Source organism: Pseudopipra pipra, chromosome 3 (assembly GCF_036250125.1).
Source record: "Pseudopipra pipra isolate bDixPip1 chromosome 3, bDixPip1.hap1, whole genome shotgun sequence".
In the NCBI taxonomy this organism is placed as follows: Eukaryota; Metazoa; Chordata; class Aves; order Passeriformes; family Pipridae; genus Pseudopipra; species Pseudopipra pipra.
In genome coordinates, this window is record NC_087551.1 from 87370391 (window position 1) to 87393434 (window position 23044).

General features: G+C 39.1%; 1 protein-coding gene and 1 long non-coding RNA gene across 11 annotated transcripts in view; one reads left to right on the top strand and one right to left on the bottom strand.

The window, feature by feature from the left end:
- LOC135411966 (uncharacterized) overlaps window positions 1-22473 on the top strand; it is a 66919-nt gene extending 44446 nt beyond the window's left edge. The window contains exon 3 of the long non-coding RNA XR_010429406.1: window positions 21540-22473. This is a non-coding gene — a long non-coding RNA (uncharacterized LOC135411966). The remainder of the gene's footprint in view (window positions 1-21539) is intronic.
- Window positions 6478-23044, bottom strand: part of ADGRB3 (adhesion G protein-coupled receptor B3) — a 459919-nt gene continuing 443352 nt past the window's right edge. For 9 of the 10 annotated variants that reach the window (XM_064650227.1, XM_064650228.1, XM_064650224.1 and 6 more), the window contains 3 exons: window positions 17906-17941; window positions 9169-9273; window positions 6478-7299 (listed from right to left, as the gene is read on the bottom strand). In XM_064650227.1, coding sequence (XP_064506297.1) covers window positions 7111-7299; window positions 9169-9273; window positions 17906-17941 — 330 coding nt within the window. In that variant the 3' untranslated portion in view covers window positions 6478-7110. The remainder of the gene's footprint in view (window positions 7300-9168; window positions 9274-17905; window positions 17942-23044) is intronic. The other variant, XM_064650230.1, reaches the window with a different exon arrangement.

The following is a 23044-nucleotide window of genomic DNA, read 5'->3' on the forward strand; positions in this document are numbered from 1 at the left end:
GTTGCTGTTCTTATGATTGGATTCTGAGGACCAGATTTTTAAAATTGTTTCAATTCCTAAGGATTTGACCCACAAAAGGACTTAGATTTTTTGATGGTCAGTATTGTATTATGTAAGATTTAGGTGCCTGTTTCCTAAGCTTGGGTCCATATGTTGAACAAGGCACATTATCTGCTTATACAGTGCATACAAAGTAGACATCTCCAGCTAGACTTCCCAATAGCTGCCCAAGCTAATCAACATGAAAAAAAACCACTGAGACTAGAACCATTTCTCAAATCCCACCTCTCTTGAGGTGCTTAATTCTTAGCCACAGGGATGAGCAGCCATGAGCAGTAGCTCCCAAGCCCTTCCCTGTCTCAGGTGCCCATTCTGTGTTTTAAAGAAGAGAATCAGGAAGTGATGGACATCGCTCTGAAAACACAGCTGCAGGAAGGAGGGTTACAAAAACTGGAAAAAAAAGTTGAGAATTCATCACGCTTTCAGGATGTGGCAAACAACTACTATTCTATCTGAAAGGATCCACATAGTTCTCACTCATCTTGTGACAGTAAACCCCAGTCAGTGGGCTGTAGAGAGCTCTCTGCCAGTGTTGCCCCAGCAGTGCTATTTACAAAAGAAAGTTTGCATTCACAGCACCAAAGAGAAGGAGCAGAAGAAAAAAAAATTATTACTAAAGTCCACTTGCTGAGACAATTATTTAAGAGAAGCTGCTGGTGCCTATTTCTTGCTCCAAGTGGTTTTGGTCATGTGTTTTCCATTAAATAGTTAGATTAAAAAGTGAAAGGTTAACTATTTTTGAGTTTTCTTTTTCCTTTTTTTTTTTCCCTACTGAATGAAAAGGAATTTTAGAAGCTTCCTGGTTGAGTTTTTCCTGTTTTTACATAGAAAAACCAGAATACTCTAGTGTTACTCAGTTTAGGATTTACTGAAAATTATTTAAGAACTTGAGCAGACCTGGAAAAGCTGTAAAGGAGACAAGGATGGTAGAAATCAGGGAAGGACTTCTATGTAGGAACAGAGCATGGGTTACAATCCTGAAAAAAGAGGTGACTTTGGGACCTATAGTAGAAACCTGCATAGTCAAGAGAGGAAGATCAATTGGTAAATACTTCTCCTCATAAGAAATAATGAGATATAAAATGAAACTAGTGCAGAACAAACAAGAGGAGCAGTACTGTAGCACAGTTAATTTGTGTAACTCAGTGGCACAGGATGGTCCAATGCAGCCTAAGAGGCAATTGTGCCAAAAGCAGATAAATGGCTCTTACTTTATCTTACAATTGTAATTAATGGACAGAACATTTCAATGGGAGTGCTAGGGTAAGTAGTTATGCCTATCTTATCAGCAACTGAATTTTTCTTAGTGAGGCCTCTTTTGCTTTCCATACAAAGAAAGATGTTTCTAGAAAGTAAGTAGAAAAGATTATAGCATTGCACTGGTTAAGACCTGGCTAGAAATAAATCACTTTTTTGAGAGAGGGAAATAAAGTTTGCTCATACAAACTGCGTTTTGTGGCTTATCCAGAGATGCAGCACAGCCTCGAACCCGAGGAACTGAAAGTCTACTATCAATACACAATGTCTCCATCTGCTGATTGCTAACACAGATTTCCATATCCTCTTGTATAACCTGATGGAAAGAACACTGCTGATGTTGTGATGGATGCCTGCTTCTAAGTGGGAAGCAGACGTTTTGTTAAATCTGGTCTCTAAGTACAGCAGTGCCTAGCAACTATGAGAAACAGAGACAAGCCAAAGCATGAGAACATTTCACCTGATACAGCTTGGGGCTTGGAGGTTTTTTGTTTGGTTGTTTTGTTTGTTTTTTAAAAGAAATTACCCCACTTTAATCCTGTGTAAGACAATATGAGGTGATTTATGTCTTATCATCAGGGAAGCAAATTAGGATCTCACAGGAGTGCTAGGACATTTCCAAGAGCACTGATTCATGACTGCGAAGAAATTAAGACTCAGTAGTTAATTGAATGGAAAAGACCCTTGTCCTAAATCTTCATCGTAAAGAGTCATTAGCATTACATATATGCCAACATTAAGCCCATTGCACTCCAAAAGTGCATCAGAATGGCAGCACTTCTATCCTACCTCTCATCCCTTATAGCACCACTTATACTCTCTTTCCTTCTTCTTTCCAACACATATTCCAGAGTACGAGCTGAAGTTTAATAATGACTAATTCATAATTCACCTCCAAGATTCTGGATTAAATAACATCAACTTTGGCAAAGGTCCATGTTGCAAATGATTTTGCTAGCAACACTAAACCTCTTTACACAGCTTGGGTCTGAAATCATGGACATCTTGAACTGCTGTCTGAGTGATCTATGACTGCTCAGCTTGATTTCCTGTATGCGCTGCTTCCCTATACTGAAAAATCCAGGCCATATTTTGTTTAGCATTGACTTGCCAGAAAAAAATATTTCCCTGAATATGTATGTAATAGGAAGACAGAGGAACTGCATATGGATTGCTAAATGTATTGCAGCTGTTGAGAAAATGAGGTCTTTCACAAGAAAAAGTTTTTGCCTTTTCTGTGTATGTCTAGGGAATATGTATTTTGAGTTGCTTCTAGGTAAACTCTGTGCTGAGCTCAACTGCCTCAGTATGCTCTAGTGCCAGCTGCAGCAACACTGGCTAGCTCAAACACCTGAGCAACCCTCAAACACCTGAACCTCTCTGTAGCTGCAGCTGCAGTCCAGCTGAGGTAACTCAGGGCATGCTGAGTGGCATTAGCCGGCCCTGGCAGGCAGATGCGGGGCCCCCTGTTGTGTCTCTGTCTAGTATAATTTAGGGAGTCCTGTCTCAATTTTTATTTGCCTATAATGTCAAACATCTGCTCAGTGCTCTAACAACATTTAAGCCAGTACATATAAGTTTGTACTTTCCTGCTAGGCTCAGTCTGATGTGCATCATTTCAGAAACTGTAAGTATGTGTGGCATCTTGCTCAAGGAAAACAAACTCTGTTTTAATAGGAAGCAATCAAATCAGAAGGCAAATCATAGAATCATAGAATATGCTAAGTTGGAAGGGACTTATCAGGATTATCAAGTCCAGCTCCTGGCCTTTTGCAGGATACCCCAAGAATCACACCATGTGCCTGTTAGCATTGTCCAAACGCTTCTTGAATTCAGACAGGATTGGTGCTGTGACCACTTCCCTTGGAAGCCTGTTCCAGTGCTCAACCACCATCTAGGTGAAAAACCTTTTCCTGATATCCAACCTAAATCTGTCCCAACTCAGCTTCATGCCATTTCCTCCAGTCCTGTCACTGGTTATCAGAGTGAAGAGATCGGTACCTGCCCCTCCACTTGCCCTTGCGAGGATGTCAAAGACCACAATGAGGTCTCCCCTCAGTCTCCTCTTCTCCAGGCTGAACAGGCCAAGTGATCTCAGCTGCTCCTCATATGCTTTCCCCTCCTGACCCTTCACCATCCTTGTTGGCCTCCTCTGGAAGCTCTCTAACAGCTTAATATGGTTCTTATGTTGCAGTGCCCAAAACTGCACAAAATATTCAAGCCGTGAAGAGCAGAGCGGGACAATCCCCTCCCTCCACTGGCTGGCAATGCTTTGCCTGATGCCCCCCCGGACACAGTTGGCCCTCCTGGCTGCCAGGGCACTGCTGACTCAGATTCAACTTGCCATCAACCAGTACTTGCAGGTCCCTTTCCAAAACGCTGTTCTCCAGCCTCTCATTTCCTAGTATATACACATATGTACTGGCTTTCAGCATGCTTTTAATTTCTAAATATGAACTATGTAAGAAAATAAAAATCTTTACCATTTTCTGGTCAGGGCAGCATAAGATCTAAATAAAGGGGCACTGAATGTTACTGCTCATACACTGAAAACACATCTGTGACTGCCATGTGATACATAAACACCCAGGCTAATGCTAAACCTGAATCCACTGGGTTATTAATGGCAGCACAACTGGGTCATCCGCATATTGAGTGTAAACTGATTTTATCATGTTTCCTGCATAAGTTCGTAGCCTACCCTAAGCTTTCTGCAGTTAACTAGACCATAATTTAACAGGTGATGTAAAGCATTTCTGCACTACAGTTACTGAAATACCATGGTGTTCTAGATTTGTATTATGTTTAGATCAGTCAAGGGGGATAGTAAGGCTTATATGTGGATTCAGGGGCCTACGCTTCCTGACTTGGTCTAAAAAATTGGAAATTTTGTAAAATATGCTCTCATTGAGACTTGCTACCATACTGAGCGAAATCATTAAAAGATGCACAGTTTCTGTGGTATCTTTATCTAAAGGGAAAATATCTTACTTTTAGATTAGGACTTGATGTAAAACAAGAGTGAGAGGTTTTTGGTGCACTATCTGGTCTGAGAAGTTAGTAGGCTGCATCATCAGCCTTGCCATCTGCCTCCTTCTGCACCAGCCTCTTGAAACAGGGCCAGCTCTGTTTGATTGATGTATTGCATGATGGAATCACAGAATCATTTAGATTGGAAAAGACCTCTGAGATCATTGAGTCCAACCTTTGACTGAACACCACCTTCTAGCCCATAGCACTAAATGCTATGTTAAGTCATTTCTTGAACACCTCCAGGGATGAGAAGTCCACTGCTTCCCTGGGCAGCCTGTTCCAATGCTTAACCACACTTTCAGTGAGGAAATTCTTCCTGATGTCCAGCCGGAACCTCCTGTGGTGCAGCTGGACGCTGTTTCCTCTTTTCTGTTGCTATTTGCCTGGGAGAAGAGGCTGAGCCTCACCTGACTACAACCTCCTTTCAGGTAGTCGTAGAAAGCAATAAGGTCTCCCCTGAGCCTCCTTTTCTCCAGGCTAAACAACCCCAGCTCCCTCAGCCATTCCTCATATGACTTACTCTCTAGTCACTTCACCAGCTCCATTGCCCTTCTCTGGACACACCCCAGCACCTCAATGTCTTTTTGAAGTGAGAGGCCGAGAACTGGACACAGGACTTGAGGTGAAGTCTCAACAGTTCTGAGTACAGGGGGACAATCACTTCCCTGGTCCTGCTGGCCACACTATTTGTGATACAGGCCAGGATGCCATTGGCCTTATTGGCCACCTGACACACTGCTGGGTCTTGTTCAGCTGCTGGTCGATCAGCACCCCCAGGTCCTTTTCCACCAGGCATCTTTCCAGCCACTCTGCCACCAGCCTGTAGCACTGCATGTGGTTGTTGTGACCCAAGTGCAGGATCCCATACTTGGCCTTATTGAAACTCATAATAGTGGCCTTGGCCCATCCATCCAGTCTGCTCAGATCCCTCTGCAGATCCTTCCTGCCCTCCAGCAGATCAACACTTCTACCCAATTTAGTGTCATCCTTACTTATAAGGGTGCCCTTAATAGTACTACATCATCTAACTTATATAACTTCTAGGCCTCTAAGCCAGTTAATGCAGTTGACACCAGGTTGGTAGCTAGTTATTTCTTATTTGTTTAAAGATTTAGACCCTGAAGCGTTAGATTAGTCCGCACTCTGCATTAGATGCTCTCTTGAAGCAGGCAAAGTCAGGCTCTGTTTTGTGGCTTAAGTAACTTATTATGGCCTGGAGAAAAGAATGACAGACTGAAACACTTTTCTGCAAGTTGGTCCTAAGGTTGATCCTAAGTACTTTTCTCTGAACAGATGGATGCTGATCTTCTTCTACCAATGTTCTGGGTTAAGTGCTCCTTGACAAGCCTCTATTCTAGTCTTTTTCCTTCCTAAGCAGATTGGTGGTCATGTTTTCTTCCTCTGTAAGAACTCTCCAGCTAGTAGGCTGCAGCATATTCAATTTTGTACAGCAGAAACAAAAATAATTTTTGAAACTTTTTTCTAGAAATATGACATCTGAAGATTTGAGATATCCTCCCATCCGTGTCCCCCATGGCTATACTGTAGATGAGAGATTTTTGAAGATCTGCTTTTGGTTCTAAGCATGGAAAAGGAGATTTAATCTTCCTATTCCTAATTGTTTAACTGCATTTTCAAAACAAATCATGATCTGCTCTGCCTTTATAATGAAACATACTCAGGGTTTTTTCGTGGGTTTTTGTTTTGTTTTTTTTTGTCTAAAATACTTACAAATTTTTTATCTTTAATGTCTTTCTCGTTACAAGCAACGAGACCATGCACGAGATGTAATGATTCTAAGTCAACATTTTCTTTGGGTGCTGTGTATTGAAAGTTATTTTCCATTATTTGTCTTTCTGCTACTAGACAAAAATTCTTATAAAACCGAACAATTGTAGTAGTATTCTGACAAGTCCAATTTATATGGTACATTGTCACAAAAGAATACCTAAGAAAATGGCTATGCAAACCTACTAATATGATTTAGAAACTCCTTGCAGAAGCTACATACAATATACTATTAAAACTGCAAATACATATTAAATATGTATGTTTTTAAAGAAAATTTTATAAATATTCAAATTTAAGATGAACAAATATGGAATAAAATGCACTAGGAAACTGATATGTAGACAAAGGTTTATTTACACCATACAACATTTTAAATATTTTATACACAGCTGCAGCAGAGAAAGCTACTCTGAGCTTTCCAGAGAAAACTGCAATAATAAAGATGTGAAATATATTATTCATATAAAAGTGAGATTATTACTTTATTGCATTTAAAGCAATGAAGAATGTAGCTCAACAGACATTCATTTAATGACAAAAACTTTGCTTTTATATTATAAAGTAAAAAGTGTAGTAATGGCCAAACAGACTGTTATAAACTTTAAAAACTGCATAAATATATACATTGTGCTTCATGGTGAAGTTTTTTGAAAACTAAACCAAATGAAGCTGTTACAACATGAATCGTTGCTTGAGGTTTATCTATAAAGATTACCTTACAAATCCATTCCACGGGTACTTACAACACACGATGGTAAGAATTGTACACCTGGTTCTCCACTAGCTGCACTAGTGGGAATATACTGTACGAAAAAAACCACTGACATTTGGCACAGGAAGAGCCTGACATAAAGGAGTCGCAATGTTCAGACAGGAGCGTCAGGATTGTCAGGATTCCCAAAGTCTCTTTATTGTCAGTGCAACGAATTATTTTTGTTTTGTTTCTGGTTTTTTTTCAGTTTGTTTTTGTTAAACTTCTGTTTGAAAGTCACCTTCTTGCACATCTAAGGGCAAGTTCAGACATTTCTCCCACTCTGCTGGTCTGAGTTCTAAAGCATCTTTTGCCTCTGTGTCTAATACATTTATCGTTGTATAGTGTTGGTAGTCGCCTGTGGTTTTGAAACTGTCCCATGGAGCTTTGCTTGGTCCTGAGTTCTCCTGAAGACCAAAGAAAGAAGAATTAAAACCAAGGATGAAATAACGTGGTTTCCATGTATAAGGCTGTTTGCTTTCATGAGACACAGAAGCCAGAGAGAGGAAATGGCTTTGCAGGGAGCCAGGCTGGTGGGTGTTCAGCACCACTGCAACTCTTTCTCTGTGAACAATCAACACTTTGGCAGGCTCCTCACCTGAGCTGCCAGCTAAGCCCTTTCTTTCACAAGAACCAATGTAGTGAGGAATGGCCGAGTGATCCAGTCCCAATAGCCATCTTTCTAATAGGGGTTGTGTAGAAGAATGGAAGAAGGGAAGGTAATAGAGGACAGTTTGCTGCCTGAAATATGGAATGGTTTGAAAGAGAGATTGCCAGCTGGATTTTAAATTGTGGCAGGTGCATGACAGAAACACAGAGGCCTTGAAAATGCTGTGAGAGCCACCTTGCTGGTTTTGGATTTTTTTTTTTTTTGGATGCTAAATTTTATAGGGTAAAAGACATTATGGATTATGACCAATTTAATTAGTGATTTCTGCTGTAACATGATGGGTGGGATTCAGTTGCCAAAACCTAACGTTTTTGCACCATTTTAGTTGCCTTTGGACTTTCTGTTTGATCTCCAACAATCTTTCATGAGAGGTGCAGGTCTCCTTTGAGTCTTGTGTCATCACTGCCTGTACCATGTGGTAAACTAAGACCTCTGAGACTGTCTAAAATAGTCTGAGATGCCTATATTTAGGTACCTGGATCACTCTCTGACTGTCTTACAGATAGACCATTCCTCTAGGCAGCTTTTTTTGGCAGACCTTTCAAAAACACAGCGCTGATGTGAAACAGAGTAAACACAACTCTTTCACTGAGATTCCCTTTGAGATTTTGAATTAATTCTAGCTTTATACGAACAGCAAATCTCAAGTAGGGAGACAAATGAAAACTGTACATGTCAACAAATCTCAGAAGGAGAAGTGAGTGAGAACTTGATACAAAATAACACATATCACAGCTAAAGGTTCATCAAAGAATCAGGGCTAAATTTCTGCTGGATTAAGATGATGTAAATGATGTAAATCCATTGGCCTCACATCTGCTTAATACCTCTTCTTCATGTCTGAGAGCAGCTCTTCTGAAAAAGTTATAGAATACAATGATTCTAGCTTAGTTCCATTGAATATACAATTTTCACATTATAAAATTATATAAAAATTATTACTAATCAAAATATTACTCCTAACAAATACATCAGACTAAATTAGCTGTTTTAATTAGGTGAAATCAACTATGTACTTGCTCTCATTATCAGATGCAGTCAGGGTGTAATGCATGTGTGTACGAGTGTGTGTGTATAAATTTGAATTATGACGATAGCAGCCTCAACTCGGCATGATTTAATTTTTGTTTTTCCCATGGTAAATATTTATAAACCTATTATGGAAAAGACATGGCATTACAGAGATCCTGTGTACTTTCCAGACCATCTCACGTATAGGTAAATCTAGCTAGACTTGTTTGTAGTAACTAATTTAATATCTCCTTGCCTAGCCAGAGGAAAAACCCTATTGGCCAAATTATATCAGTGAGCTGATTTGTCTATACAAAGCCCTTTAGACTCAGTAGGCATATGCAGATTTGAAATCTGTTTCCTACAGTTCAATTACTTGTCATCTATAATGATGTCAGTGAGTAGTTATGGTCTAGTTGTAAAACCTAATGAGTCTTCTCATAGGTTAGATTACTGAAAATATCTTCTGTTCTCACTTCTGAGGCTGCCTAAAGGTGAGGTCTTCTTGGGAAAAATACTGAATTCAAAGGGCTCTTATTTCATTGTTGTTCTTTAGGATCCATCATATTTTAAATATAATAGAAGGAAAACTTACCATACTGCCTGATTTTGGTACATCCCGAAATCTGTCCAGAGTCTGAAATTTCTGATTTAACTCTTGAAATAATTCCATGTGCCTCTTTCTTGTATGCATGACCTTCTGCAAAATGGAACATAATTGCTTATATTTATAATTGAATCTGTTTGGGTTTTTTTTTTAAGAGGAACATTATTTTTCCCAACATAATAAAGTAAATTGAATTTGGCAGGGCCATCTTTTCCCTATAGACTCAACCAGTGGAAGTGAATTGCACTGAGCCTTCTCTCTGCTCTGTTTAATGTTCATCCTGTGTACAAGAAACTGTTTTCACCCCACATTTATTGAGCTGGTGTTTTTCCACTAGCTTAGATGCATTCTGGAAGTGATGGCGATTTCTCAGAAGAACATTTATCTTGCACATTAGGAATATTTTCTAGAATTTCTGATTCCAGCATGGACACTTATATTTTAATATCTGTAGGAAAGCAACAGCAGTTTGTAATTGTCCCTGTTAGAGCAATTTTTATGAGGACGCTGAACTCAGAAATCTTGGCTCAAAATGGAAAATCCCCAAATGTTATGTCTTTTTAATTAGACATCTTGTCATTCCAATCATAAAATGCAGTTGAAAAGGCATTCATATTAAGCAAAGTAGGCACAGTTTTTCAATTTTACTTGCTTTCTTATTTTATGGACAAAGCAATTGGAAACCATCCTCCCTCTAGCCCATGTATAGGGCACTCTTCCACTAATTACATGGCACTCCTGTGCAAGAGATGGGGACCCCAAACAACCCTCACAGTTCTCAGGCCTCAGTTCACAGGCCTCAGTCATGAATCTGCCTGGGGCAGCTACATGGAGAGCGAAGTTGTTTTTCAAGTCTAGGTTGTAAACTCTATCATCAGAGTTGTTTTCAAAGAAATTCATGCTCATTTATGGATTCAAACCAGCCTCTGGAGCAAACATGAAGGCTGCTTACTGTTGAACCAGTCTCATGGTTCTGTGGTCTCGATGGACAAGGGACAGGAGGGACTAAGGATGCTTCACCTCAGTTCAACAGTGGATGGGCTCAGCTTGACTTTTCTTAAGCTTTTGTAACTAACTGTTTGAACTTGAGTTACAGTCAAGGCAGCAGCCAGTAATGCTGACAGAAGAGGTGCAGGACACAGGCCTCTGTGCAAGTCCACTAAATGTCAAGCCTGATTTTCCCTGGAGTGGTGCATGGCAAACTCTGCAAACTTATGTATGTGGTACCTCAGTGTGACTCTTTCCAGCAAATAACACTCCTGACAAGCTAGGCTAGTACCTTTTAAAATGGAGTGGTAGTAGTTGGCCCTCAAGAATCCTTTATTAATACCAATTTTAACTTTATCTTTCATTTGCATTATGTGTTTATAGATTTCATGAAATGTGACAGCTCTTTAGGCCATGCATTTATACTGCTATGCCATAATAACCATATTATCCTTAATATAGCCACACTGTAGCTTGAGAACTTATTTCATTTCTGACAATAGGAAATCGGCGACATTATTCACAAACGAGACATGAGATACATCAAGCAATCAAATGCCTATTAACTTAACATGAGTTGTGGGGTGAATAAGGGAAAACTTTGTGCAGGATTTGGTAATAAACTCCTTGCACAATGTAATTTAACTAGAGAGAGCTGATCTAAATTTTTGAGAGGAGTTTCACTTTAGTGACTTCCTGGGGATTCTTTTAAGATACTGCTGTTTTAGTAGATAGGAGTATATAGCAAATTTCATATACATAGAATTTAAAAAGGAAAGGTTCTATCGCAAAGATTTTTATTGGCTGAAAAAAGCAGAAACGATGATCGGAATAAAACAGTTTTGGTGGGTTAAAATACTGGCTCTAAAAAGCAGTAAATAGCATACAACTGTGAAACAAGTATCTCCATTTGGAAACTTTTTAGTAGAAGGCTAAGAATATAGAGAATGCTACTTTCTGATGTCTTTTCCCAAATCGTGTACCCAAGATGTCGTTAAATAGCAAATATGAATAATGCAAATGTCTTACTCAGTTCATTACATTATTCTTGAGGAGAAGCAGGTGGGAGGAGAAATAAAACACTTGCACTGGGAAGTCTGCCAGAAAAAAAAGGCTTTAAATTTTATTCTTAATAGCAGAATGACTGGTATGAACATGCACCTATGGATCTTTCAGTTGCTTTGTGTTTTCCTGGCTTCCATTCCATAATTCCTACCCACTGACAGCCACCCCCTCCCCACTGCTTATAAAGAACGATCTGAACTGAAGGTGAGGTGCAGTAACTTCGATTTCCAATTTTAACTTTATTTTCTAGACTTCTTTCAAATTCCTGGTTAGAAAGCACCATCTTATCTCCTAGGAAATATGCTCTAATATGGGTCTTTCTCTTTTATGAGAAAACAACCTACAGAGTATTTGTAGGGGGTTAATCTCTTTTCTCTATGAAATGAGCAATGGGAAAACTGACACTTTATTAATCTTAGAAATACATAAGTTTTATCAAAACAAAACTGGAGATCTTGACCACTATATACTTGGATGATTGTGATAGTACCAGACCTGAACAGGATGGAAAATGAACTTCTCATGCTGCACTTTGAAAGCACATTTTCTTTAGATGCAGCTACATATCTGCCCATTAATTCCACATCTCTGCCAGAAGCACTTGAGTTAGCCACTAGGCTACAGACACACATCTTCTTGTGGTCTTTCCTGCAGGTTCCATAACTCTTGTGCCCCATAGCCTAAAGGTGGTTAAGCTGAACTGACACCCCTTTCACATTTCTACCCCCACTCATAAGTCGGATAGAGTGTTTGTTTTGAAGAGACAATGCCTTACTCTGATAAGCATCTGCTCACAGAAAGGGATTCAGAGTGTGGATGGCTATCATCAAGATGGGAAGAACTTCAAACACAACTCTGTACCCAGCTCCCTTTTTTTTTTTTTTTTAATTTATGATAGGGTTTTAGCTAAACTCTAACTCAAGAACAAATATTCTCATGAATATTTCATGACACCCCACCTGGAGTATTGTATTCAGCTCTGGGGTCCCCAATATAAGATAGACATGGACCTGTTGGAGCAACTGCAGAGAAGGGTGACAAAGATGATCAGAGGGCTGAAGCACCTCTACTATGAAGTCAGACTGAGAGAACTGGGTTTGTTCAGCCTGGAGAAGAGAAGGCTTCTGGGACACCATATAGCAGCCTTCCAGTACCTAAGGAGGCCTACAAGAGAGTTGGAGATGTACTTTTTACAAGAATGTGTAGTGATAAGACACATGGTGATGGCTTTAAGCTGAAAGAGTATAGGTTTAGATTAGATATAGGAAGAAATCTTTTTTGGTGAGGGTGGTAAAACCCTGGAACAGATTGCCCAGAGAAGTTGCAAATGTCCCACCCCTGGAAGTGTTCAAGGCCAGGTTGGATGGGGCTCTAAGCAACCTGGTCTAGTGGGAGGAGTCCCTGACCACGGCAGGGGGTTGGAACGAGATGATCACTAATGTCTGTTCCAAAGGTATTTTGTGATTCTATGAGTTGTGGCCAATAAATAACAACATAATCATCATCATCATCATCCATCATCATCATCATTACAATGTCATTTAATTTCCTTAGAGATTTTTTATACTGTCACAGGTAAAAATATTGTCTCTCAAATATTGTATGAAGCAGCTAAGTGAAAAGAACAGATGGGGGAATGCCTTCCCAACCATATAAAGGAAGCATGCTGTGTTTTCAAGATGTTATAGGTATCATCAGTTGCCAAACTTGGGAACAGGAAGGGATCTTTCCCTGCAGGCATTTTTTTTTTACCTTTGCCTTCAAGAGACGTCTTCAGGTTAGTAAGAGAAGGATTTTAAACTTCTGTGAGTTGTAATGTTATAATGAATATCTATGGCAGACAAAATTCTGAATGAATGCAGCTCCGGCAATTAGTTATCAATTTAGCATTATTGCTGGTGAGAACCTACTGCTCTGTGGAAAGACAAGAAGACATTCTGGTATTCACACTTGTCCAGTGTATCCTTGCTCTCCCTTAGAGCCAGAGATGACTTGAATCCTGGGGATCAGGGTAATAAGGCACTTTTCTGAATTATTTGGCATAAATGTTATTAGCAGAGTAGATTCAATGAATGACTGATAGAGAGGGGAGAGTGGAGTTGCTGGGGAAATACAGCAGTCAGACAGTCTCATAGAATTCAAAAGTAGTTGTGATCTTGAATCCTAAAATGCATGTCAATAGTCCTGTTTATCTCTCCTGTATGTTTTTGTGATTGCCAGAGCATACCTATTCTAAAGTCTTCCTGGGGATTTCTACAGCATCTGTATTTCTGTTCAACATAATTAGAATGAATTTTATTTGATCTGACAGCTAACTGTTAGTGCTGAGACTTAATGAAAAAGATACTTGTACACCTTTAGGGAAAAAATGACTGGGGGTAGAGGGCACCTAGCTAGGGTTACCATAGCCAGCAGCAACAAGGATCCAAATTGTCTAGACCAATAATTTTGGTCATGTTTTGAATATCAGACTGCATGAATGAGTCTAAACTAATCTTTGGTAATAGCGAGAAAAAAGCTGTAAAGCTGTTGCATGTTGACTGTTCATTTAGCAAAATTCAAGGTTCAACTAAATTAGTCAGTGTTTTACAAAATCTAATAATGGAGTGCATATTATGCAGCAGAAATGCTTTCTGTGGACAGACTAATCCCCATTTGTTACAGTCTGTCTTTTTGTTCCTACATAAAGGGATAATTTAGGAATGCAATGGTAAACTGTCTAAAATGGGAAAACAAGATACAGGTGCTCAGTTTTGAGACATTCCTCTCTAACCAGCTTAAGATATATGATAAGGCTACCAGTTTGGATGTCATCTTTTTCCCTCTCTCTTTCCTTTGAATGGAGACACAAGTTTTCTATAACTGTACCCACACAGTCACAGGTCTTTTCTTATTTATAATCCATTGCAAAGGCCCTTAAAACTACGTCTGTATTTCTGCATGTATTAGAGATAATAGAGACAGAGAGTATGGTGTTGAGTAGTCTTAGTCTAGCTGTGTTCACATTACATAGCAGCTAGCTTTGAGTTTTATCTGTGGCTCTTGGATAAAAATTGGTTTTGTCATGTTTATTTGTTTTTCTTTCAAATTATCTATATTGAGGTGAATGTTCCATTGGAATCCACTAGAACAACCTTTTTTTTTTTTTTTTTAACTATGAAACTATGACTCTGCAGTAGTAAGTCAAACGTCCAAGACTATTCTCTGGCACCATCTACCATGTAATGTTCTCTATGAATACTAAATTATTCTAAATTCTCTTAGTCTCCCAAGTAAGAATTCTACAATCAAATTGTCTACTGTAAATGGCACCCAGATGGTGCTGGTTCCCTAATGACCCTCAAAAACTTTTTGGAGAGGCAAAGGTCGTCCAGACTAAAATAGTGAAGGTCATTCTAAAAATTAATCTATATAGAAGCTGGAAATTTGTCACCCAGGAATATTCCCGCAAATGCCTAATATAGTAAGGTGGGCATAGCCTGAGTGTTTGTCTTGTATGGATACAGAGAGACATGTGAGAGGTTGAGGGTGTAGAGATTGCTGGGAGAGTGTTAAAAGGAAAAGGACCGAGGGAGCCAAACTTGACACAGCCTTGTCCATACTGCATACTTAGCATCTCATCCTCAGAACCACATCCATGTCATTCTATCATTTGTTATCAGAACTGTGGAAGGGCCTTGTCTCAGAGAATGCCAGCTGGCACTGCTCAGAGACAAAGTAGAGAAAGTGTTAAACATTTAAGTAGTATGTCCAATCACTCTGGCTTGATCTCACCTCCAGACTCTATTCTATTTTGCAGTCAAGCTGCTTTGAGGTATCTAAATAGCAGCATTTTGGACACATCATACTATCTCAATTCCCTTCATCAGGATGTCTTACTGAGTGAAGGAATCTGGGTGGCCCTTTGAACATTTTATAGCTTTTTTATTTTGTTTTACCTTAGAGAGATGGACACACTAAGTGCAAGGACACAGGAAAGCCTACAGACATAATCAGAGGAATCATAAAACAGGGAGGTGAGATGGGGTTAGTCTGAGTCCATACTTCTAAAACACAGTAGCAACTGGTACAGTATTGTTACCACTTTCACTTCCTCAGCAGTCACTCACAAAGGCCTCATCCTCTCCTTTTTACAAACAAATATATTTTCCTGCATTCTAATAGTAATTCTAAAAATATTAGACCATGAAGCAACAATATTGCAAACAAGTCAAGACAAAGGTGTAAGCATTTTACATACACAATGACACAAAGCTGGGAGGAGTGGCTGATAGCCCAGAGTGCTGTGCAGCCCTTCAGAAGGACCTCAACAGCTTGGAGAGATGGGCAGAGAAGAACCTTCTGAAATTCAACAAAGGCAAGTGCAGGGTCCTGTACCCAGTGAAGAATAACCCTGGGCACCAGTACAGGCTGGAAAGCAGCTCTGTGGAGAAGGACCTGGGGGTCCTCCTGGTGGACAACAAGCTGTCCATGATCCAGCAGTGTGTCCTTGTGGCCAAGAAGGCCAATGGTATTCTGGAGTGCATTAGGAAGAGCAGGTTGAGGGAGGTGATCCTGCCCCTCTACTAAGCCCTGGTGAGGCAAATCTGGAGTGCTGTGCCCAGTTCAGGAGAGACATGGAGCTCCTGGAGTGGGTCCAGTGGAGGGCAACAAAGATGATTAAGGGACTTGGACACCTCTCTTATAAGGAAAAGCTAAGGGACCTGGGCCTGTTCAGCCTCAAGAAAAGATGTCTGAGAGGGGAGTTCATCACTGTATGTATGTATCTGAAGGGAGGGTGTCAAGAAGATGGAGTCAGGCTCTTCTTGGTGATGCCAAGCAACAGGACAAGAAGCAATGGGCAGAAACTGATGCACAGGAAGTCTCACCTGAACATGAGGAAGAACTTCTTTACTATGCGGGTGACCACACACCGGAACAAGATTGCCCAGAGAAGTTGTGGAGTCTCCTTCACTGCAGATATTCAAGAACATTGCAATCCTGTGCAATGTGTTCTAGGATGACCCTGCTTGAGCAGGGAGGTTGGACCAGATGACCCACTGTGGTGCCTTCCAACCTTACCCATTCTGTGATTCTTTGAAACCATGTGAGTCAAGAGAAAATACGTAATGGGTGGCCTGACTCTTGAGAGTAGAATGTACACTGCATTGTTGGTGTTTATTTGGTGTCAGATTATGTTCCTGAGTGATAGGAAGAATGTTTTAGTACCTGTTTACAGAGAATGCTCTGATTGTGAACAGCATGATGTTTCTATGTTTCAATAAAGAAAAGTCAAATTTAAAATTCTTTATATCACTATAATTATAAAACTTCCAAGAATATTGCTTGAATTTAATTTTAGAATTGCTTGCTCATCAGAATTTTGCTATTATTTCTTCTTACTTTCTATGCATTTATCCTAAAACATATTTAGGGTAATATTTTAATTTTATTTTCCTTAAAATTTCCTGTGTGAATCTTTCTCCGGTGCATTATTTGAGATATTACATGAGGACTTAAGGTAGCTATAGTCTTCGGGCCAAAATGACCTAAGAGATTAAGGCACGATGCTAAACCTCCAAGAAGCCACCATCAAACATGGAGGATCAGTATTTCAGCAAAAGCAGGTCACCAAAGCAAACCCTTCTTCCTTGCAAGTCTCCTATGACCACTGCTATGGCTAGTTCTGCCTCTTTCTTTTCTACAAACTAGAATTTGAAATCTGGAAGTACATGTGTGTGCTTACAGACCAAATAATAGTAAAAATTGCTGCAGACAGGGTAATTTTTGAATTTATGGTTGATATATACTGATTGTTGGCTTTCAAATTTATCTCAAGATCTGTAGGTTTCTTGCAAATATATTTGTTCAGCTTCTCTGGAGACACACATAATGAATTGTATCAAACTACTTCTGTGCACGAACAGACAACCTATGTAAAAATCCCAAACCCATAAATTACGAACATTCCCTTGAAAACTAACTGTTGTATTCCTTCTGGTAGGGATCAGAGAAAAAAACCACTCAAATAAACAAAACTCTGAGAGAACAATCATACTGACTGAGGTAGAACAAAATGGTCATTAACTATCACAACTAAACGTTCTCACTCAAAAAAAAGGGTCTAGAGTCTGAAACTGTGGATATCCAGCCTAAAGAACCTTCCATGAACCTGATTTTTATTTAGCACATGATCCATTAGCTTTGACACCTTCAGCACTTTATCATTCAAAATTTGACACATTCATAATCACTACTTGGATGTGAAACTCATATGGCAGTAAATTGGTATTGAAGAGAGATAAAAAAATTATCGAGAATCTTTTGAACAAAGCAACCTTCTGCTACCTGATGTAACCTGTTCTACAAAAGTGTCACACTTTTTCAATAGGTAGAGAGCCAGCAACAGAAAAAAAACCCCAACAAAACAAATCCAGATGAAAATGAAGAGGCAAAGAATTTAAAAACTGAAATCATGATGGTTAATATTGCAATATGACAGTTTGATCTCAGAACATTTTGCAAACAAGTTGCACCAAAGTAGTTTTAATGAATTGTTCATCATGTTCTGTACAGTACCAATTGAAAAACCCTACCACATCTACTATGTCAGAAGGCTAAAATCTGCTAAAATGAACACATTTACTTTTAGGAAAATGCTTTTAATAATCAGGAATAATTCAGTAAAACTTACTTCAAAGTCAAGGTCCGAATAACGTGATTTTCTTCTCTATTAAGCAGTAAAAAAAAAGAAAAAAGAGGTTGTATTAACAAGGGGACTATTCACCAAATCATATTAATGAGTCTAAATAACATTCCTGTTTTCCTATCAGGTATATATTAGGTATTCTGTAAGAGGAGGTAGATTTTATCTTGATAATTTAAAATTAATGCATGACTTTGCATGGTTTATTAGACCAATATGGTATTATTTTCCCTGAAATAAACCAGACTGCATTTCACTGGGATGCATGATGTGCATGTTATTTGCATGCAATTGAACCTGTTGGTGTACAAAATATATCTATTTCTATACTTTTGTGGTATTTGAAAATTATCATCATATTTATACTTTTTACACAGCTACCTATACATATCTATGATTTAGATTTTTATAGGTATACAGAAATTGATCCTTTCCTACATCAGGCTTGGTACATTGGTACAACTCCATTGATTTTAATGGAATAAATGATAGCAAAATCAAGCCAAAGCCATCTACACTTGCCACAGCTTCAGCTTGTTTGTTTGCAATGACAATCTGGATGGAGAAAGCAATGATTTTGTTTTAAACTTATGATAAATCTGATTCAAAGCATCTGATATAAAGCAAAAATGATTTACTAGTGAAGTAATCACTTGAATAAAATGCAACAGAATATGATTGCTCAGACATATCACAAATAATTTAGCACAGAATTTTTTAGATTATAAACAAAACCAATTATAAAGCCAAATTATATCAAAAAGAAGCAGAAATACTATAAATAAGAGATAGAAATATCTTTTTTCTCTTCTGAGGTTGGAAAATAAATGTCTTGCAATAGATTAAAGAGGTGTAGAAAGAAAAAGCTAGGTTGCAAAAGCTGAAAAGAGTGCAAAAACCACGAGATTGGAAACAAATAATCTTCAGGAAGGAGACTACCCCAAAAAAACCAAAAAGGCTTACTGCTACAATTTAACCCTAATTTTTGTGGTAGGGTAGGCTGGCTTAAGTCATGGTAAAGAAACTTTTTCAAATTGCACCTAATTTCTTCAGTGAGATACAAATCAAAGTCACCAAGTCAAGAAGAATAATGCTTCTGACTTCGATTTTATTTGGTTTAAAAAACCCCCAGGTTTTAGTAAGCTGTTTGGTTTTCCTGAAACTGAAAGGAATGATTTTACAAATCTTTCATTTGTAGAGAGCAGATGATGTTTGGTCCCTGAGCCCTTGATAATACCACTTTGTTACATGTTGCCTGGTTTTGCAGTAAAATTTTAATGCTCCAATCCACAATAATATGAAGAGTATCTCTGTATCACGTTGACACTCTGATGCCTAAAGGGCTGGGAAACAGTATCAAAGAACAGTGTAATACAATTAAAACAACCAACAACAACAAGGTCTGGAGAAGCTATCTTTAATCATGAAGGCTTGATTTAACCTAGCACACTTTAAAGAGAATATTTTAAAACAAATTAAACAACTCTTCCCAACTAAGTGACATGAAAACATGGAAACAACAAAGGTCTCACAGGTGAGAAAAAATATGAGGACGTTATACTGAAATTATTAAAGCAGCTAAATTCTTTCGTTTCATTCATGTTAAGAGGGCCACGGTACAAGTGTACCTTTGACATAGGCCTTCGTCATTCCACAGTAAATCAGCACCTGAAGAAATCTACGTATTTCTGATGAAGAAGGATCTATTCTTAAGGTACAATTAGAGCACATCTACAACTGAAAAGGCTCAGTGGCTACAAAAGAACAAATATGTACAGCAGATAACAAGGTGAAGTTTACAGGAGTAGCTTTGAAAAATGCTTGAAAAAGCTATTTTTAAGCTAGAGTTCAGTAACAAATCAGATATCATTGAATCGTCTGACTGAGAATCCTAAGTAAAACAAAAATTAGGAAGAAATATGTAGATTGCTAGGTACTGTGATTTGTAAAATTGGAGCATTTTTATTTTGCCTTAAGTCTGTTTAACCACAGTGAAAATATTCCTGGCATAACTGAATTATTAGGTTTTGCAGGCAGAAAACTCTATCACTGTTTACATGGCACAAAGACATATCTAACAAACTGCAACATATTCAACTGTGCTATTGTCAGAGAAAGGCAATTATTGCAATTTTGCTGTTAGTTCACACCACTTATGACCAAAAAGGTCATACCACAGGTTTATCTCAGTGAGGATTTTTCTTGGGCTCAACAAGAATCTAATCACAAACATTTATTTTAAACTCACAAAGTTGTGCTTCACATTTTTGTCATGGCTGCATAGTATGAAATACAGTGCAAGTGCTGCCACAGTCTATTCTCCAAAGACGTAAAAAGTATTTAATTGCCGCACACCCAAATGGCAGCAGTGAAGTTCTGCAGGTTTCTGAAAACCAAAGGATGCTGGTTATGAATATGATCCTGCAACACTGAAAGTTATTTGCAATATTGTCACTGACATCACTAGGTAAACGATCGAGTCCTCCTGGCTACTACGTAACTGTCTTGAAATGACTGCAGTGTTATTTTTTGAGAGAGGGAACATATTTAGAAACATGAAGTCATTGGGAAACTTACAAGGATAAAAGAGTGTCCCTTCAGTCCCAACTGGAAGTTGACATTTTATTCAATTGTTCTCCTAGTTTCTGCATGATACATAACAAGCCTAAGCCATGAAAATAATATAATAATGGCCAGTCTTCGCGAGCGAAGATTTTGGGAAAGGTCATTAACCCTTCCAGCCTGCGCAGTGGATTTTTTAGGTGAGACACAGCGTGCGCTGAACTGAGCCCACCCTTTAGTCCTGAGGTTCATCTGCCGGGGCCGAGCAAAGCTTGGACAGTGGCAGTGAGGTCCCCAGGATGTAGGTTTGTTTAGAGTGACCTTCTCTTAGGTGGATTGCCTACCAAGGTTGACGAGCTCCACCTGCCCAGGGGGCCGGGAATCGAACCCGGGTCGCAGTGGTGAGAGTCAGGCACTCTAACCACTAGACCACCAGAGGCCCCAAGCCATGAAAATAATTACTTTGTAATTGCATATATACTTTTTTCTTTTATGAAGTTTATTTGTTATGTCTCTTTTGACTGAGAAAAATGGGGTTTTGCACACATACTTAAATGCTTTCAGAAATCAACCATCTAGCTCATTCTACACTTAAAACTAACAGAAGGCAGCAGCTGCGTGGAGTAAGGGGTGAAAATTCCATGCATCAAATGAGTTGCCGAACTGGTAACACCAGTTATGTTTCTTTTAAAAAGCTGTTCCCTTTATGTACCTGGAAAACTGAGAATGATTTTAGCCAACATAAAAATGACACTGGAAGCTGGTGTTTTTTTCAAGGATCAGTTGGAGATCCACTTGAGTATTAATGTTAGTAGAATATAGTATTTTGTATTTGACCAGGTTCTGCTATGATGTTTCAGGGCAAGTATAAAGTTTCTACTACAGTACCTTCTCTACATCTTCAGTAGTTTAGGAGTTTCCTTGGGAGGAGCTTATTTTGACATCTAAAATGTGCTAGGGTACTGAATTCCACAATTTAGATAAGTATAACATGACAAAGGAAATTATGTTGTTTATCCCTTTGACATTTCATTTGATGCTCCTGTTTTTTATATTATAGGAGATATGAATAATCATTCCCTATTCACTCCTCAGTCAGTTTTCCAAGCTGAAGAATCCCAGCTGCTGGAGAACTGCAAGGATAAGTAATAGAGGGACTATCTAAAAAGCTGAAGACCCATGCAGTTATTCAGTGGCAGGGAGTTAACTTGCATAATTCTGAAAAAAAATAAGGGGGGTGGGTAGGCAGTGAACTGCAAGCCATGCACAATTATAAATCTTCCAAAAAAAAGGTCACACTGGCAGAAGCCAAATCGTGCCTGTAAATTGGGGAAATTTCAGAGAAGAGAAGCAAAATGTACTTTTAAGAGGAAAGGATAAAAGAGCGATACAACTTTGTTTAAACATTGCCTCTGGAAGAAGCAAACACAGAAGCTTGTTCAGAAACCTTAGAAGGATATAAACACATAAACAAACTGGTCTCGGAAAAATCTGAAAAAAATCAGAGATCATGTTGGGAAAAAAGAAAGTTTATGTAACTGTGCAATAATCTGCAGTGGAAGCCTTTTACTCTAATCTTGAAAGTGAAGTTTGATTATGTATTAAAGAAATATACTGTAAAAAATGCTCTTACATTGATAGAAGGCATGACCTGACAAGATTTTTGCCATCTGATTTCTACAGCTCTTTGATTTTAATTGATAGAATCCATTTTAGTAGAAAAAACTCTCCAACCTTCATACCACAACCAAAGTGAAACTCTGTGAAAAAATATTTGCAGCAGTAATTTGTTTTAAATCAATTTTACTTTGTGCTAATCATGTATAGCTTTTCTGTGTAATTCCAGAACAACTTTAAACTCTGCTGAGGGACAAAAATAGAATTCTGAAGAATAATTTCCATACACCAGCACACACTAATCTGCTGGCACCAGGAAAGAGCTGCTCCTGCTAAACAACTAATAAAATCTCTCTCTGTCTCTGTAAAATGAGAAATGCCTGGGTTTTTTTCCTTATTCTAGTCTGCATTACACCACTACCTGATTGTAGTGGGTTTCTGTGGCTGTGTTTTGGTAGTGGGGGGGGCCACCGGGGGGGCTTTTTTAGAAGCTGCTAGAAGCTTCCCCTGTCCCGTGGAGCCAATGCCAGCTGGCTCCAGGATGGAATTCCTGCCACTGGCCAAGGCCGAGCCAATTACGAACAAAAATAACACCTCTGTGATAACATATTTAAGAACAAAAGATGGTTGTGCAGAAGAAATTCCAGCCAGGGAAGAACAGAGTGAGAACATGGGAATAACAACATAGACACCAAGGTCAGTGCAGAAGGAAGGGGAGGACGTACTCCAGGTGCCAGAGCTGTGGCCCCTGCAGCCTGTGATGCAGACCATGGTGGAGCTCTGTCCCTGCAGCCCATGGAGGACCATCCGGGTGCAGAGACCCACCTGCAGCCCATGGAGGAGCCCATGCTGGAGCAGGTGGATGCATGAAGGAGGCTGTGACCCCGTGGGAGGCCCAGGATGGGGCAGGGTCCTGCCGGAGACCTGCAGCCTGTGGAGAGGGAAGCC